Below are 19,429 nucleotides of genomic sequence, written 5' to 3' on the forward strand. Positions count from 1 at the left end.
CTAAAGTTACAACATGACTAAAGTTACAACATGACTAAAGTTACAACATGACTATAAAGTTACAACATGACTAAAGTTACAACCTGACTGAAGTTATAACCATGACTAAAGTTACAACATGACTAAAGTTATAACATGACTAAAGTTACAACCATGACTAATGTTACAACATGACTAAAGTTACAACCATGACTAATGTTACAACATGACTAAAGTTACAACATGACTAAAGTTATAACATGACTAAAGTTACAACATGACTAAAGTTATAACATGACTAAAGTTACAACATGACTAAAGTTACAACATGACTAAAGTAACAACATGTCTAAAGTTATAACATGTCTAAAGTAACAACATGACTAAAGTTACAACATGACTAAAGTTACAAACATGACTAAAGTAACAACATGACTAAAGTTACAACATGACTAAAGTTATAACATGTCTAAAGTTATAACATGACTAAAGTTATAACATGACTAAAGTTATAACATGTCTAAAGTTATAACATGACTAAAGTTACAACATGACTAAAGTTATAACATGACTAAAGTTACAACATGACTAAAGTTATAACATGACTAAAGTTATAACCATGACTAAAGTTATAACATGACTAAAGTTATAACATGTCTAAAGTTATAACATGACTAAAGTTATAACCGAGACACGTAAGTAGCTCAGAACGTTGCGTCTTCAGTGGTAAGCTGTGAACAATACATTTTGTTGCCTGCTTTTTACGGCTATGCATACGGTATGACGGTATATGAAAAATTCATTCCGTATGGACATTTGAAACTGGTATACGCTCTGCGGCGCTCTTCCTCGTGGACCTCAACACGACAAAGACCCTGCTGCCCATCGCTTGCATCCGGCACCGTGTCATTATGCTTCAGAAGGAGACTTCTGCCTGAGCCAGACTCTTTCCATAGCAATGTCTCTACCTCCAGACTGCATGTTTTTCTTGGCACATTGACCTTTTGTTTATTCAGAAGCAGATTCCACCTCCCCTCTTGTCCCAGGGAGCTCAGTAACACGGTGTCAGAGAGGGCTCACCAAGCCAGGTTTCTTAGTGAAGCAGCGGATCTGCTGCAGTCTGTGTTTGATCTGTGGAGTCAGCAGTTCCTCCTTCCTGTTGGAGAACAGAAAGACTGAAAGACTGTTGGGGACAAAGAGTGAAGTGATTATTGTAGAATGTTCCGACACTCAGAGAGGGAGAGCTGAAAACTGAACAGATTAAAGGTCACTGTGACCTTCAATTGTCGATTATGACAATTTCTCACAAGTATCTAACAGGATAAAACGATGTTCTGACGCGATGACATTTTGGGGTCTTTTTGCCTTTTATTTGAGAGCTGGCAGTGTAGAGAGAACAAAACAATCCAAGCACACAGGGTAAAATGTACTTGCCCAAAATGAGCATGAAACTCTGTAACGTGTTCTTTTACTTCCCCGAGTTTCCCCCCCAGCACAAAGGACACAAGCAGACCGTAATATCGTTTGGCAACGTCTTTTTTCGGAACTGCACTGTCCGACTGCGTTTCTGGCTCCTCTCTCCTGCTCCTCCGTCCATCCTATGACTTATATAGGGAAGACACACAAAACACGCAATTCACTCCATTCATACCCATTCATACCCGGCACCTGTTCCCTGAGCCGCTCCTCCCCTCTGCAGCTGAGCCTAACCACGTCCCCAGCCACTACAAACTCTAAATGAACCATGGAGGTAGAAAATACCGTTGAAAAAAACTACTAAATAAAACTACCATATCCTAACTTTTAGTTCTAATGTGGGCTCCAAAAATGTAGTCTCTGGTTATCACCAAAGCCACCAGACTCCTTTGGAAAAACCTAGTTCAGAGCAATTTCTTCAAATTTCTTCAAACATCCACTTGAACTTAACTGAACTGATTATAAATTGGTGGTCAAAGGTCAATGTGACCTCACAAAACACCCTTTTGCCCATTAATGCACGAATTTAAATGCTAATTATGACAATTTCAGACAAAAATGGTCAACCATGTACTGTAGGAAATGACGATGATAAGTACCTCATGTCAAAACATTCACAGTACCCTTCTGAGGCCAGGTGGCGTCGTCCTCAGTCTCATCGTCTCCGACTTGGCCAAACTCTCAAATGCACAGAAGAGTTCCCCACATGACGAGTGAACTGAAGGTGATGTGTGTAATCAGCGCAGTCCCCTTTAGAATTACAGTTTGATTATCTTACACGTTTACGGCGAGTCCCGGGAGTCAATTTATTGTATAAACTGCACTAATTTGAAGATGGATTAATTGTAGTCGTAAACGTCAAGCTACGTTATGGGTAACAGTCCGGCTATTAAACTTAAAGTCTGAATATTAAATGTCTCCTTAAATTGAGCGCGTAAATCTTCCTGCTAAATGAATGCCGCTCTGTGATATGAAGAGATTTCTGTTCCTGGAGGCTAGATTTGTCCCTGTGACACAGGGCCATAAATCAGATTTAAATCATGGTTTAGGGAGCTTATTAATATGATTGTGTTGCTTGAGCCCTGCTCTGTTGTCTGTGTTGCAACAGGAGAGAAGTGACAAATACGACTCCAGCTGTTTTGGTTTTGGGCATTAAAGAATAGAGCCACACTTAAAAGGTTGGTTTGATTCATTAAACGTCCCGGTGCAGTGAGTCACATTCAGAGTATTGTATAGTCTGTCCCCATCTGTGCTATTGTATGCTTTAAGGAAAGTGCTGCTGAAAGAAGGAAGTAGCAGAGGACCGGAAGCAGCAACACAACGTTTGCATTGGTGCCGGATCACATGAACAGAACCTCTCCTGGTTCAGATGCTTTAAATCAAGATGTAATCTTGTATCTTGTAGAATTGATCACGGTTCAACGGGGAATTAGCATAGCTTCGTTGGCGGCTAATCTAAAACAAGTCTGCTCCTTTGACCATGACGTGTATACCATCACTATGTGATCCACCGGGTCATAGATGTAGTGTGTTAACACGTATGTGAACTCAGCGTTCTAATCTGCACATCAGATCATAGGCTGTGTAAACAGACAGGATACCATGGTGGAGAGCCTGATGACCCCCTCTGAAGTGGTTTGAAGGTAGCATTACAGTATACATGTAACAGACATAACCATCTCACAAGGAGCGCTAGCTTCGGTCACTTGATTCCTCCAACCCCAAGAACAAACATTCTCAAACTTAGTTATTTTTCGTGTAATTACTACTTGGAATTTACTACCTCCTCATATAACTCATACAGGTAATCTGTCATTTAAAGAACAATTAAAGGCACACCTCAAGACATTAACCACTTGACGTTTTCCTTTTGCTTTTTTAGTCATCTGGTTTTTCTTTGTATAAATTATAGATGGACTGCATAATATACATGCTAACCCTCGACTGCACGAGGTATCTGACTGGACTATTTACATTTTTATTCAGTTTTTATTCTGTTTGTTTCACATTATGTTTTGCACGTTTTTGTATGCGTTTATATTTTGTCCTTTCTGTGGACCTCAGGAAGATTAGCGGCCGCTAAGGCGTCAGCTAATGGAGATCCAGTAAATAAACTAAACTATTAAGACCACATTTCCCATGAACCTCTCTGCTTTCATATTACCTCCGATCCCTCTTTCCGATGTGCTGAGTCAACAGGATTGTGTCTGCTTGTGTTCCCACAGAGCCACAGCTGTTTGTGCGGTTTGACATCTGGGAGCAGGGCAACGTCAGCCCGTTGCAGCTGAGCGACAAGCTGCAGGGGGCGCTGCGCCACGCGCTCTGCGACGTGGTGATGGAGCTGAGGGTCCTGCCCAACGCTCTCTGCGTGGGGGCGCTCTGCCCGGCGAGCAAAGCTCAGAGAGAAGAGGCCAAAGGTGAGGTCTGTTGTTCGCTCGACCGGCTCGTCCACTTTGAGAAGGGAAGGCCGACTCGGCGTTAGCTAAGCGCTGTCTTTAGCTAAGCGCTGTCTTTAGCTAAGCGCTGTCTTTAGCTAAGCGCCGTCTTAGTTGAAATTGTTCAACTCAGGTGAAAAATCTGCGTAGCGTCAGCCAATCAGCGTTGAGAAGCTCCGCCCCTCATCACCGCCGTCCTGCTGCTGAATCAAACTGCTGCTGCTCCTGAAGTAGCGCTTAGCGGCTTCATTCAGACGCTGCTGTGGGACTACGGATAATATTATGAACCCAGACACCATGGAGTTTGATGTTCACGTATGTGGAGTTACACAACAAGTAGAAAGCAGAACTAGTGGTTATTTCCAAGGTGGATGAAGGAAACGGTATCTGTTTTCACAGAGTTAAGCCACGCCCCTTTCAGGCGCGAGTAACATTCCCAACGCGTTTGGTGTGAACGCAGCATGAGATATAAAAGTAACTCGTTTGTGTCTGTAAAACAGTGTCTTCAGGACCGGCGACGCCTGTGGCCGAGATGAAAGAAGTGAAGGACGGCCCCCGGCCGCGCAGTGGCTCGCGGGTCTTCAAGACCAGCCCCTCCCCCATCAGCTTGACCCCGGCTGTGGGCAGCGCCCCGGTGACGGGGACCAGCACGCCCGAGTCCACCACGCCCACCAGCAAGAGCACCCGCCGCAGCTTCTGGGACATACTGGTGAGTTCCTCCAGAGGCTGAAGGCCTGTGTGTAGCCTAGTCCCTGGCTACATAGCATGTGTCACACACTCATGCACTTACTGTTGTTCGTGGGTGTATAGCTGCGTTAATATTATATCGTTAAACTATGAGTTCTTTGCTCATAATCTTATCACCGCCACGAGGATCATGCCATCAGCTCCGTGTGCACCTTTAGTGATAAAACCCAGAGACTAACCCACAGCCAATTTAAACCTTTATTTAACCAGGAGAATCCCATTGAGATTAAACATCTCTTTTTGGAGGGAGACCTGGCCAAGACAGGCAGCAGCATAAGAAACACATAGTTACAGACAGAAAACACAGAACAAGTTAAAAGAGACTAAAAGCTAAGAGACAGTGACGTAACAGAGTCAATTTAAGAAACCTTTACATTTTTGGGAACCTGCCTCTATTTCTTTAATTCTAGATGTAAAAGCAGTCAGTGGTATCAGTTCCCTGAGCTTTAAATCATTCTGCAACATATTCCATGATGAGGGGTCAGAGAACACAAAAGCCCTTTTTACCATTTCCGTTCTGGCATTTGGGACACTAAGCATAAAGAAGTCCTGAGAACACAAAGAGTGTTCACACTGCGCATCAGTGTGTGAACGTAGCCTAAGACATTCAGAGCAAACTCTGCCACACTGTGCTACAGCTCAGAGTATTGTCCCATGTCATAGAGATGCTGAGTCTTTAAAAAGGCCACAGCCTCTCACCTCTTAACCATATGAGCCTGGCAGCACCTGAGTCCTCAGACGGAGCCTTGTTGGTTGTCATGGGTATTCTTCTGTTTCCTCACAGAGTAAGCCAGATTCCTCGGAGCTTGGGAGCCCGAAGACCACCGACGACATCGTGCAGGAGAAGGGAGAGGAGGGCCGAGTGGCTCGACGGAGACACAAGACGGAGATCGTGAAGCAGCAGTGGAGCCAGGAGAAAGCCAAGACTGTGGAGCTGGAGCAGGCCCAGAGGTGGGCTAACGTGGAATTATTACCAACTAGAAAATGCATTTCCTGCTGAAAATGCGTTGGAATGCTAAAAGCTGAAGCTTAAAGCTTAAATATTTGAAAATAGCGGAATATAGCTGAAAATAGCGGAATATAGCTGAAAAAATAAACTACCTGCTGAAAAGTGTTGAAGCCCAAAAGCGTTGAACTGAACTGCTGAACATCCTTAATGTTTAAACGGAAAAGTTGGAAGCAAAACTGCAACATCTAAATAATCCAAGAAAAAAATTAAAAGTAGTAGTTGCAGTAGTAGAAATTACAGTAGCATGAGTGAAAGCAGTAGTTGTAGTAGTAGTAGAAATAACAATGGTATGAGTAAAAGTAGTAGCAGTAGTCGTAGTTATAGTAATAGTAGTATAAATAACAGTAGTATGAGTAGAAGTTGTAGTAGTATTTGAAATTACAGTAGTAGTTGAAATAACGTTAGTATGAGTAGTAGTAGTAGTTGAAGTAACAGTAGTAGTAGTAGTAGTAGTAGTAGTAGTAGTAGTAGTAGTAGAAGTAGTAGTAGTTGAAGTAACAGTAGTAGTAGTAGTAGTAGAAGTAGTAGTTGAAATAACGGTAGTATGAGTAGAAGTAGTAGTTGAAATAACAGTAGTATGAGTAGAAGTAGTAGTAGCAGTATTCATAGTAATAGCAGCAGTAGTAGTAGTCATATTTATAGCTGTAGTAGTAATTAGTAATAGTTATATCAGTAGTAGTAGCAGTAGTAGCAGGAGTAGCAGTAGTAGTAATAGTCCAAATATTAGCAGCAGTAGTCAAAGTATTAGTCTGCGCATTAAGTATTTAATACAACAATTTTCATTTAAGCTTTATGTTATGATAGTTAATTCATGAGGCTTTTATTTTGAAAGGGAAGGCAGACAGACAGACAGACAGACAGGAGGCTTTACAATGCCTTTGACTGAATATCTGCATGAATATCTCCAAGTCACACACTCCAATGTGTGTGCAGATTGTGTACAAAACCATCAAATTTGGAGGCAAAAACATGCTCAAATCACCATGATAGTACATTCAACAGAGAGGAGAGGAGGAGACGATCGCACTGATATCCTTGATATTTTTCTGGAGTTTAAATAGACGTGGGAGCAACAGCTTCACTGAGGCTCACATTCACACACACACGACAGTGCGCGCGACCGTATTACCACGTGCACGCGGCCGTTCACCCGCGCACGTACACACGCGGACATAGACACACAGTCAGTGAGCATAGTCTAACAAAGCCAACGTCATGCTAGCAATCAAATTCACTTCCTCTCCACCAACAGCCTGCACCTGCTTTCTCTCTGTGTATGTGTGTGTGTGTGTGTGTGTCCACAAGGTAGTTAAAACAAGAATGAGTGTGAAGCGGCAGTGATTAGTTAACTTGAAACACCTGTGTCATGAATGAGAGACTGAGTTGTATGATCCCCATAGACTCCAGTGCATTATTTTTTTTCATAAAAAGCTTCATATCTCAAGAACTTCAAAGGATATTTTCTGAGAGATAAGACTCTTGCGAACGCGTGGAAGTTGTTTGTGGGTCTCTAGGCTACACGATGTGTCTCTAGTTACAATTTCTAAATCAGGGACGACCGTCACGGGAAGACATTTTTGAGGGAGATTCAACATGGCGCAGTATGGAGGAAGGAGGAGGACCATCTCTCACATATTGTCTGATTTCAACACGTCTGAATATGTTGGATTCAAATCGACCCAAGTTTACAAAGTAAGACAAGATTTCCTACGTTTTGATGTATAAATTATGCCCAAAGACTTAGTATTGTGGAGGAGATGGCAAAAAGCAAATACGTTTGCATGGTGTCTTTAGCTGAACGTATGCAGGACCTGTAAGCGTTTGAAGTTGAAGAAGATTTGAAGATTTTCCCCATCCGCTCCCATTCATTTAAATTTTCATAAAAAGCTTAATAATTCAAGAAGTTGAACAGTTAAACATATGAAGAGATATAGTTGACCACAAAAAGATCCCCTCTTCTCGCAGTCAAGGGTCCATTAATTGGCAGTGAAAGGAGGAATACAATTGTTCTCAAAAGGAAGAGAAGAAGATGTCATTTGAGGGCGCAGCGGTCTGAGCTACTTTAGTCATGTTGTAACTTTAGTCATGTTGTTACTTTAGTCATGTTATTACTTTAGTCATGTTATAACTTTAGTCAGGTTGTAACTTTAGTCAGGTTGTAACTTTAGTCATGTTATAACTTTAGTCATGTTGTAACTTTAGTCATGTTATAACTTTAGTCATGTTGTAACTTTAGTCATGTTATAACTTTAGTCATGTTATAACTATAGTCATGTTGTAACTTTAGTCATGTTATAACTTTAGTCATGTTGTAACTTTAGTCATGGTTGTAACTTTAGTCATGTTGTTACTTTAGTCAGGTTGTAACTTTAGTCAGGTTGTAACTTTAGTCATGGTTGTAACTTTAGTCATGGTTATAACTTTAGTCATGTTATAACTTTAGTCATGTTGTAACTTTAGTCATGTTGTAACTTTAGTCAGGTTGTAACTTTAGTCATGGTTATAACTTTAGTCATGGTTGTAACTTTAGTCATGGTTGTAACTTTAGTCATGTTGTAACTTTAGTCATGGTTGTAACTTTAGTCATGTTATAACTTTAGTCATGTTGTTACTTTAGTCATGTTGTAACTTTAGTCATGTTATAACTTTAGTCATGTTGTAACTTTAGTCATGGTTGTAACTTTAGTCATGGTTGTTACTTTAGTCATGTTATAACTTTAGTCATGTTGTAACTTTAGTCATGGTTGTAACTTTAGTCATGTTGTAACTTTAGTCATGTTATAACTTTAGTCATGTTGTAACTTTAGTCATGGTTGTTACTTTAGTCATGGTTGTTACTTTAGTCAGGTTGTAACTTTAGTCATGTTATAACTTTAGTCATGTTATAACTTTAGTCATGTTATAACTTTAGTCATGTTATAACTTTAGTCATGTTATAACTTTAGTCATGTTGTTACTTTAGTCTGGTTGTAACTTTAGTCATGTTGTAACTTTAGTCATGTTGTAACTTTAGTCATGTTATAACTTTAGTCATGTTATAACTTTAGTCATGTTGTAACTTTAGTCATGTTGTAACTATAGTCATGTTATAACTTTAGTCATGTTATAACTTTAGTCATGTTATAACTTTAGTCATGTTGTAACTTTAGTCATGTTATAACTTTAGTCATGTTGTAACTTTAGTCATGTTATAACTTTAGTCATGTTGTAACTTTAGTCATGTTGTAACTTTAGTCATGGTTGTAACTTTAGTCATGTTATAACTTTAGTCATGTTGTTACTTTAGTCATGTTGTAACTTTAGTCATGTTATAACTTTAGTCATGTTGTAACTTTAGTCATGGTTGTAACTTTAGTCATGGTTGTTACTTTAGTCATGTTATAACTTTAGTCATGTTGTAACTTTAGTCATGGTTGTAACTTTAGTCATGTTGTAACTTTAGTCATGTTATAACTTTAGTCATGTTGTAACTTTAGTCATGGTTGTTACTTTAGTCATGGTTGTTACTTTAGTCATGTTGTAACTTTAGTCATGTTGTAACTTTAGTCATGTTATAACTTTAGTCATGTTATAACTTTAGTCATGTTGTAACTTTAGTCATGTTGTAACTATAGTCATGTTATAACTTTAGTCATGTTATAACTTTAGTCATGTTATAACTTTAGTCATGTTGTAACTTTAGTCATGTTATAACTTTAGTCATGTTGTAACTTTAGTCATGTTATAACTTTAGTCATGTTGTAACTTTAGTCATGTTGTAACTTTAGTCATGGTTGTAACTTTAGTCATGTTATAACTTTAGTCATGTTGTTACTTTAGTCATGTTGTAACTTTAGTCATGTTATAACTTTAGTCATGTTGTAACTTTAGTCATGGTTGTAACTTTAGTCATGGTTGTAACTTTAGTCATGTTGTAACTTTAGTCATGTTATAACTTTAGTCATGTTGTAACTTTAGTCATGTTATAACTTTAGTCATGTTATAACTTTAGTCATGTTATAACTTTAGTCATGTTGTAACTTTAGTCATGGTTGTAACTTTAGTCATGGTTGTAACTTTAGTCATGTTGTTACTTTAGTCATGTTATAACTTTAGTCATGTTGTAACTTTAGTCATGGTTGTAACTTTAGTCATGTTATAACTTTAGTCATGTTATAACTTTAGTCATGTTATAACTTTAGTCATGTTATAACTTTAGTCATGTTATAACTTTAGTCATGTTATAACTTTAGTCATGTTATAACTTTAGTCATGTTATAACTTTAGTCATGTTTTAACTTTAGTCATGGTTGTAACTTTAGTCATGTTATAACTTTAGTCATGTTATAACTTTAGTCATGTTGTAACTTTAGTCATGTTGTAACTTTAGTCATGTTGTAACTTTAGTCATGTTATAACTTTAGTCATGTTGTAACTTTAGTCATGTTGTAACTATAGTCATGTTATAACTTTAGTCATGTTATAACTTTAGTCATGTTATAACTTTAGTCATGTTGTAACTTTAGTCATGTTATAACTTTAGTCATGTTGTAACTTTAGTCATGTTATAACTTTAGTCATGTTGTTACTTTAGTCATGTTATAACTTTAGTCATGTTATAACTTTAGTCATGTTGTAACTTTAGTCATGTTATAACTTTAGTCACGGTTAGTGGATGGCGGTCCTTTTCAGCGTCAATGAATGAATGTGTTTACTGTAAAAAAAATACTGTTTTATATATATATATATATATATATATATATATATATATATATATATATATATATATATATATATATATATACTGTGAAACCACCAGAATCTTACAAAATACAGTGATTTGAAGTTTTGTCCATACCCAGCCCTAAGCACCATCTTAAAATTGATTTGTGAAAGCCCAAAAATCTCAGCACCTGTCAGAGAGTGAACAACAAGCCTTTAAAACCACGTAGAGCTCCTCCCGTAACCAGCCCTGATGCCGTGTCTGTGTGGTCTGTAATGCATGTGTAGTCTGTGTTGTCTGTAATAAATGTGTTGTCTGTAATATATGTGTTGTCTGTAATATATGTGTTGTCTGTATTATATGTGTGGTCTGTAATGCATGTGTAGTCTGTGTTGTCTGTAATAAATGTGTTGTCTGTAATGTCTGTGCTGTCTGTAATGTCTGTGCTGTCTGTAATGTCTGTGCTGTCTGTAATGTCTGTGCTGTCTGTAATGTCTGTAATGTCTGTGCTGTCAGTAATGTCTGTGCTGTCTGTGCAGGAGGCAGTTGTCCCAGCTGGAGGAGGGAGACGCCGGCGCTCTGCATCCCGTCTACCAGCTCACCTGCCAGCCCTGGATCACCTTCATGGCTTCACTCGGTGAGAGTTACAGTATCTGAGGCTCTATGTCTGCAGACTGAGGAGAGAGGGATGAGTTCTTGTTCAGCGAGCTGACGCATCTTTCTCTCTCTCCGTTCTCTCTCTCTCTCCGTCCTCTCTCTCCGTCCTCTCTCTCCGTCCTCTCTCTCCGTTCTCTCCGTTCTCTCTCTCTGTTCTCTCTCTCCGTCCTCTCTCTCCGTTCTCTCCGTTCTCTCTCTCTGTTCTCTCTCTCCGTCCTCTCTCCGTTCTCTCCGTTCTCTCTCTCTGTTCTCTCTCTCCGTTCTCTCTCTCCGTTCTCTCTCTCCGTTCCTCTCTCTCCGTTCCTCTCTCTCCGTCCTCTCTCCGTTCTCTCTCCGTCCTCTCTCTCCGTTCTCTCCGTTCTCTCTCTCTGTTCTCTCTCTCCGTCCTCTCTCCGTTCTCTCCGTTCTCTCTCTCTGTTCTCTCTCTCCGTTCTCTCTCTCCGTTCTCTCTCTCCGTTCCTCTCTCTCCGTTCCTCTCTCTCCGTCCTCTCTCCGTTCTCTCTCCGTCCTCTCTCTCCGTTCTCTCTCTCTGTCCTCTCTCTCCGTTCTCTCTCTCCGTTCTCTCTCTCCGTCCTCTCCGTTCTCTCCGTTCTCTCCGTTCTCTCTCTTCTCTGGACAGGATGCCCCTCCATTCAGCAGTGCACGGCGGAAATGGCTTCTCACTTCCTGCTGCCGTCCATCTTGGCAGAGATCGTCAGCCTGGTCAGTTCTCTGGCCGGCGACACGACGGTGAAGGCCTTCGAGAAGACCCGGTGAGTCTGGAATGAGGGTATTTATTTATTTATATATATATATATATATATATATATATATATATATATATATATATATATATATATATATATATATGTGTGTATATATGCAATAACACTGGAAATGATGAAGGCACGTGCAAATGACAAGGTAGAGCAAAAGACCAAAGACTGACAGTGAGGAAGATCTTGGTAGATTATAAATTATAGCCTCTAAACTAAAAGTAAAGGTGTTTTAAAGGAAATCAAACAGTAACTAAGATCACAAAATATTTAGTCAATGCTCATCGATCGTGGAAACATAAAGTGTATCTTTGGATTGATGGGAAAGACGACACTGAATTTAAATACCAATGACTATTCCAGCCCATAAATAGCTCATAAGCATGTACTGATTAGTTACACTCACACACACTGCTTCCATCTTTAAACTGGAAGTAAAACATGAAGCAACATAGAATCATAGGCTGTCCCGGAGTAAAGGAGTGTCTCTACACTCCAACTGGACATCCAACTGGAAGTTAACATTTCAGCTGATTCAGGAATGTATTTATTTTTTGGCAGAATTATTATTATTTTAATAATAATACATTTAATTCATTTAGCGCTTTTCAAAATACTCTCAGACACTTTACAAACGTTTAAAATCACCATAAAAGAGCCATGCAATAAATCTCACATTAAAAGAGCTGGGCTCTGAATAAAGAGGTCAGTGTCTGAGTTTGAAGAATAAATGATCCTTTATTAATCCCACAGTGATTCTCTGCATTGACCCACCCTTAGTGATGAAGGAGCCGTGTGCCTTCTGTGTCTAGTATTTTACATTAAGGAACAAGGGGAAACGGATACTTTCCCTTCACGGCTCAAACAAACAAAGCTGCTGGTCGTGTTTGCGTCGTTCCCACAGACCGCATGGTCACTGGGGATTTTCACTGTGACGCTTTTCTTTTGGCACAATCATCTAAGTCACTGAACAAGACGACACGAGGTCAGTGTGACTCCATTCTCCTGCAGAGGGACAGAGACGACCAAAAGTTTGGATCTCATCAAGACGAAGAGCAGCCAGGCGGTGAAGGGCTTCAGTCCGCTAGCTGTCGGCCCTCGGGCCAGACAGACAGACAGACAGACAGACAGACAGACAGACAGACAGACAGACAGACAGACAGACATGTTCTAGTGCAGACAGACAGACAGACAGACAGACAGACAGACAGACAGACAGACAGACATGTTCTAGTGCAGACAGACAGACATGTTCTAGTGCAGACAGACAGACAGACAGACATGTTCTAGTACAGACAGACAGACAGACAGACAGACAGACAGACATGTTCTAGTGCAGACAGACAGACAGACAGACAGACAGACAGTCGTTCCTCCTTGCTCAACAGCGTGGCCCTGTGGGAGGCCAGTGAGGGGTCAGGTCCTTGTTGCTGCATAGCGACTCCTACTGGTTGTTTGAGGGAGGGCAGTAGTTCTCAAGAACAATGTTCACGCCCCACCGCCCCAACAAAGTTGTAACAAAATGGTCCATGCTGACTTTTTATTGCAATAACAAAATGTTTGACTTCATAAATAAACCAGATCGCTCCATCAGACAAAACTAATAACATGTGCAATCACTTTGTTAGAACAATGCAAAAAATAAGTCATATTTGGCAAAGAAATGGCCTTTTGTGGCTCAAATAATCTGTTTAGCACTGAATATATGTTTAAGATAATATCAATAATGTTCAACCTGTGAGAACGGAGTGAGTGAGATGTGTGAGCATCAGGTTGCATCAGCATTAGTGGAGCAGTGAGCTGCTGTCCTCTACACATCTTTTGTTAAGCTGAGATCTGTATTTCTGAGGATGTGTACCGTTATCCTAGGGGCTGGTAGGGGAAACACTGCGGAAGGGAAGCCTCCTCCTTCTTACTCATCTCAATGATGCTCCTGTTCCTTGCAGCTGCCCGGCTTCTGGAGACGTGTTCGTCCCGTTCCCTCTCGCCCACAACCTCAGCCATCCTCCAGACGCCACCAGGAGCTTCCTTCTCATCGGACGCAACTTCCACCAGTGGCACTGCAGCACAGAGCAAGGTAAGAGGCCTTCAGACTTCTCATGAGCATCACGGGCCAGAGGGAACCAAGTGGAGGACATCAGGTCCTGGAAGAAGAAACGCTCCTTTGAGTCGGTATCAGAAAGAGTTGAGGATGTGACGTCTGAGTACAAACATTTAAATCTAGAGCCTCTGAAGGAATGTGGCTGACACACACACACACACACACACACACACACACACACACTAGACAAGAGGGAAACCCAACAGCACGGCCTCTCTGGAGTTTCTGGAGGCGATACCAAACAAAACTTTTTCGAAGCCGTTAGACTGTGTGAACAAAAGGTCACGTGACCTGACGAGTGTCTGGTCCACCGGTAGGGTTCGTGTTGTTTGACTTTCTCGTTTCAACGGTCAGCTTGGATCCTCAGTCACTCGCCAACTCAAAGAGACTGAACAGCAACTCTCTGCTCCCAGGTACAATAACTGTTTTTGTGAATGGAGTCTGGTGGCTGTGAAGAGAGCGAAGATGGATATCACGGCTTCAGACGTCAAATTAAAAGGAATTACTCTAATAGTAAAGAATCTCAACACCGTGCGGTGGCAATTAATCCAGAAGAAGAAAGCTGTGGTTTTGTGGCGTGTTTCTAACGGCTGACCCGTGTACAGACTAGCTTAGACTCCCAGCAGCACGCTGCTAACACCTGTTCTGGCCTCACCTGTGTAGAGGAGGAGGTGTCCACAGCTCTGCTCTGTGTCCTCTGTCTCCAGACTGTCTAACACTGTGTCTCTGTCTCACCGCCCACCCGCTGCTGCTTGTCCATCTCTGTTTGCCTACAGACCAGCGCTCAGAGGAGGAACGCACCGCAGGGATGAATAGGTTCACACGTGAGTTCACCTCTCAGCTCGACTCGACGCTGATGGGATGTTTGACTTTGCTTTTGTCCTTCTGAGCCCCAGAGCCCCAAAACGGGGCGAACAGCCTTCTGACCTCTTGTTCCCCGTGTTCAAGCTGTCGTATGAACCCAAAGGAGTTCTAATACTTGGGTTATTTTTTGTGAGATGTGTCTGACTTTGTAAGGATACTTAAGGTTGAGTAGCGCTGCTGCTAGCTCCCCGCTGCTGCTGCTAGCTCCCCGCTGCTGCTGCTGCTAGCTCCCCGCTGCTGCTGCTGCTAGCTCCCCGCTGCTGCTGCTAGCTCCCCGCTGCTGCTGCTACTGTCCGAGTCCCCTCTGCCCAAGTCGGGTGTAGAGCCGGGGCTGGTTCCTACCTTTGGTGGTTGTCGGGGGGCTAGCGGAAGTTAGCGAAGAGCTAGCGGAAGTTAGCGCGGAACTAGCATGAACGCCAGCTGGCTACAGCGGGGTGCAAACGGGGACAATGAGGTCGTAGCGGCGTATAACCCGACTTTTACGGTAGTAATGGTTCCAGAAATAGTATAGACTTATGCCAATTAAAGTAATTTGATGACAGGCCAAAATAGTCTCTTGGTGGACGTCCAGATTTGGACAAAAATAAACAAAATGTGGCAAAGTCAGTAAGCTGTGTGTCCGATATTTAATCACCACTTCACTTCTTATGGTGATAAATGTTTTCACTGTTTGTTCTGTACTGGAAAGTGATACCTCATTTAAAAAACAAACAAAAAAGAAACACGAGTCACTTCCAAAAGTGAATTAGTAAGCCTCTATAAACTGATGTCAGTGTGAATACATGTCTGCACGCACGGATAAAGAGTCCAGTGAGCTTCTTTACGACACAAAGGTGAAAGCATTACATTGTGCTTGACGTTGTCGTGAGTCTGTTCTCATACAGTGAGGAATAGCCCCAGGAGGGTCAACCGCTCAGGAGAGGACTAGAAGCACGAGTCAGAGACGAGCTGGTCAGGCAGAACTAAACGCTGGAAAGTCGAGGCCCGCCTGGCAGGGAAACGGGCCGGTCTATGTACTGCAGCGTGGCTCTGAGACGACAGGAGTCAGGAAACAAACCGCAGACAGGAACACGACCCATCTCCGGGGATGACATCACCTCAGCGTTCCTTCCTTCTCAGATGTTGTGTCCCTACATATTTACAGACACTGGAAACCTTAAACATGTGATTTAAATAATCCACATAGATCATGTTCAGCTGTTTTCTCTCCTACAAATAGCTGTAGAGTCAGAAAGCTTTACTTATTGGAACAGCCATACCTTGGAGGCCTCTCAGAGGATTCTGGGTAATATTCCGGGCTAGTAAAGACCCGCTGAGCAGTTGAAAACAAATGTGCCAAAAAAACAAGTTGATCTCAGTCAATGCGCGATGCCGTTTAAGAACAGATGAAAGAAAGGCCTGACAGTCGGCAGGGAGTCTGTTACAGGACCCGGTGCTGGGCTCTGATTCCTCCTGCTTCCACTCAGTGTCTCTCTCTCTCTCTCTCTCTCTCCTAGCTCATAAGGGCTTCCAGCGCTTCGAGGCTCTGGAGCAGAGCGACTGGTTCAGTGCGAGCCAAGCCGGGGAGGGACTGGCTCCCCGCCAGAGGTTCCTCTTCATCAGCATCCTGGACAAGAAGGTGACTTGAACATGTGAAAGTCCCTCAGTTACACATGCAGAAGGTCCCCATAGCTGCAGCTGTGAATACATCACAGTTGTATTAAATGTCCTTCCCCTGCTCCTCTTGTCTATTTAATGGCTTCAGCTAAACTAAACAGGTCCCACTTATATCCAGTGGTATGTCAACACGCTGATAATTATGAGTCACATCTGTCTGTGAGGTTTCCTCCGCCTTAAGGAAGCAGAAGCAGAGCACCAGGTGGAAGAGGCTCTGACCTCAGCTTTAAAGATGCACTGTGTAAGATCTGACCAGAACGGTAGTTTCAATATGAAGCCTGACCTTTATCAACAGAATGTGAGGAGAATACAGTGTTGACATTTGTGATCGTGAGTCACTGCAGCCACTTGGCCACGGGATGATGAAATACTCTGTTTTCTTGTTCATGCTACTTTGGATTTTAGTTCAATAAACAGAAACTATCTACATGTTACACTCAGGCGGCTACCTGACTCCTCTGGTTGTATAGAAGTATATGCTTCATGTGTTAAAGCTGCATTCTCTCTCCTGACCACCAGGGGGTGACTCCTCTGGTTGTATAGAAGTATATGCTTCATGTGTTAAAGCTGCATTCTCTCTCCTGACCACCAGGGGGTGACTCCTCTGGTTGTATAGAAGTATATGCTTCATGTGTTAAAGCTGCATTCTCTCTACTGACCACCAGGGGGTGACTCCTCTGGTTGTATAGAAGCCTATGCTTCATGTGTTAAAGCTGCATTCTCTCTTCTGACCACCAGGGGGCGACTCCTCTGGTTGTATAGAAGTCTATATAAATGACTCTACTTCTCTTGATGTATTCCCTCAGTAAACATTGTAAACATGAGTTTTTGTCTCAATCTCTAGTTTCAAGTCTTCTTCAATACAGCATGATGTTCATTTAGTACATTATGGTCATTTAGAGTCAAACAGACCATAAAGCAGGGGACGCTTTAGGGCGGGGCTACAAGGTGATTGACAGGTCTCTCTACCAGAGACGTATTCGTGGTTACACATTGCACTTTTAAAAGCTAGAGCGGTGCGGTGGTAACGTAATGGAGATGCAAGTGTGTGATGCCTGTAGTGCTCTGCTGGTCACATGATAGAACCTGACAGAACCATCCTTGCTTCAGGTGACTCTGTACAGCTACAACTGGTCCGTGGACCTGGGCGCCTCCCTGAACCGGGAGCTGGTCCGCCTGGTCCGGTGGCAGAACGCCCGGGCTCACGTGGTGCACTGCCTGCTGAACCAGAAGATGGGGCTCTTCCACCACCACTGCTTCTCGGACGCGCCCATCCACGAAATGGACTCCAAGCAGGTAAAGACAACACCACAAATGTATTACAAAAACTAATAACATGTGCAGTCACTTTGTTAGAACAATGCAAATAAAGTTCTATCTGTGCAAAACATTACTGATATTTGGCAAAATAATTGTCTATTGTGGCTCAAATAACCTGTTTAGCACTGAATATATTTTTAAGATAATAACAACGTTCAACCTGTGAGAACAGAATGAGTGAGATGTGTGAGCATCAGGTTGTATCAGTATTCGTGGAGCAGTGAGCTGCTTTCCTCTACACATCTTTATAAACACGGTTGTAGATTTGATACGGGTCAATTAATGCTCAATGTTGAGCTTCATTCTGTTTGAGAGACAACAGCAGACTTCATTGAGACTTCTGGCAAAACACCAAGAATCGGCGAGTCGCGCAGCGTAACCTGTTAACGGTTAACGTAAACATTCCCATGAAAGTACAGGCGTTTCTCCATGTATTTACTAATGAGGTTTTATGTCCGTGTACTATGTACTGTGTACTGTGTACTTTGTACTATGTGAAGTTCTCATGTTCATGGAGAAGTCGTCCTGAAACCACAAGGTAGCGGTTCATCCTGTTCTCATAGTTTCATGTTGAAGTGTCCTTGATAAGACACTGAAGCCCACCTGTAATACCTCCGTGTCCCACTAGAGGGTCGCGCCCCACAGTTTGAGAACCACTGGTCTAAACCAGTAATTCCAGTCAGTTTGAAATGATGTATCCTGGTGCTCCAGTGTTATTTTTCCATGGAAGAATTTGAATAAACCAGGATTAGAAGTTTAAAGTTCCTATTCCTGGCAGCATTCACCTCTTCTACCGTCACCAGAAAGCACACAAGACCGTAGCAGGACTTTTAGGATGACATTTCCTCATCTAAATGGGATACCTCGCAGACTGCTAGGAACACGCTGGCACTCTTCAGATGCGTCACCAAAGAGCAGCTGCTTCTCAGTGCCGTCAGCACTGAGTTCAGGAGGAATCAGCTGCCAGGTTCGGCATCTGGACTCCCGCTGCTGCAGCAGGTCGCGGGTCCTGGGGCGCCCGGCACAGCTGGGCGTCCCGGGGAGGTGGTGGCGTCACGACCTGTTCACCAGCAGCCTGTTTCACGTGTTACACAGTCATTATGGGAGAAGATCTGCCAATGGGGAGGTAGACACATTTTTAGACTATTATATGCAGTGTGTTACGCTCATGGAAAACCTGGAGTCATGGAGTTTAAAATGGTTTTTTCCAGGCCTGGAAAAGTCCTGGAAAAAATAAAATCCCCAAAGTTTAGTAAAAGTCATGTAAATGTGTTCATGTCGTTCATTTACGCTGAGTTTGAAATAATGAATATGATTTTAAAAGAGAGACTCAAAAATATAAGCAGGCATACATACAGGCATCTATATAGATGTTTATTCTTTTAATCAAACTACTGTCTCGGGTGACGTTCAGTGCTGCAGGTGACCTCCAGGATGCATGGCCTCCCTCCTTCCCGTCCCCTGCAGCGTGTTGCTGTGTGGTTTCAGTCTTGAGCCTCTCGGCATAACCGCTGGAACCTCCTGTATTAAATAGCGCCTCAGATCAATGTGCGACTGATGGCCTCGGCGGCACAAACAAACAAGATTTCTCAGCTTCGCCACTCAGCGTTTTATCCTCCTCGGCTCTTACCTCCTCCGCATCTCCTGATGATCGCGTCTAGGAAATACAACCCTGTCACGTGGACGGCCTTGTTTTTTCTAAACGAAAGGCTTAACTACCTCGATGCA

At 42.4% G+C, this 19,429-nt stretch overlaps 1 protein-coding gene across 1 annotated transcript in view; it reads left to right on the forward strand.

The window, feature by feature from the left end:
• szt2 (SZT2 subunit of KICSTOR complex) overlaps positions 1-19,429 on the forward strand; it is a gene marked incomplete at its 5' end in the record, with an annotated part of 149,193 nt that overhangs the window by 96,170 nt on the left and 33,594 nt on the right. Inside the window, 9 exons of the mRNA XM_079221464.1 lie at positions 3,681-3,872; positions 4,400-4,599; positions 5,422-5,588; positions 10,888-10,985; positions 11,625-11,757; positions 13,662-13,837; positions 14,638-14,685; positions 16,222-16,343; positions 17,492-17,677. Coding sequence (XP_079077590.1) covers positions 3,681-3,872; positions 4,400-4,599; positions 5,422-5,588; positions 10,888-10,985; positions 11,625-11,757; positions 13,662-13,837; positions 14,638-14,685; positions 16,222-16,343; positions 17,492-17,677 — 1,322 coding nt within the window. The remainder of the gene's footprint in view (positions 1-3,680; positions 3,873-4,399; positions 4,600-5,421; positions 5,589-10,887; positions 10,986-11,624; positions 11,758-13,661; positions 13,838-14,637; positions 14,686-16,221; positions 16,344-17,491; positions 17,678-19,429) is intronic.

This window comes from Taurulus bubalis, assembly GCF_910589615.1.
Source record: "Taurulus bubalis genome assembly, chromosome: 7".
In the NCBI taxonomy this organism is placed as follows: Eukaryota; Metazoa; Chordata; class Actinopteri; order Perciformes; family Cottidae; genus Taurulus; species Taurulus bubalis.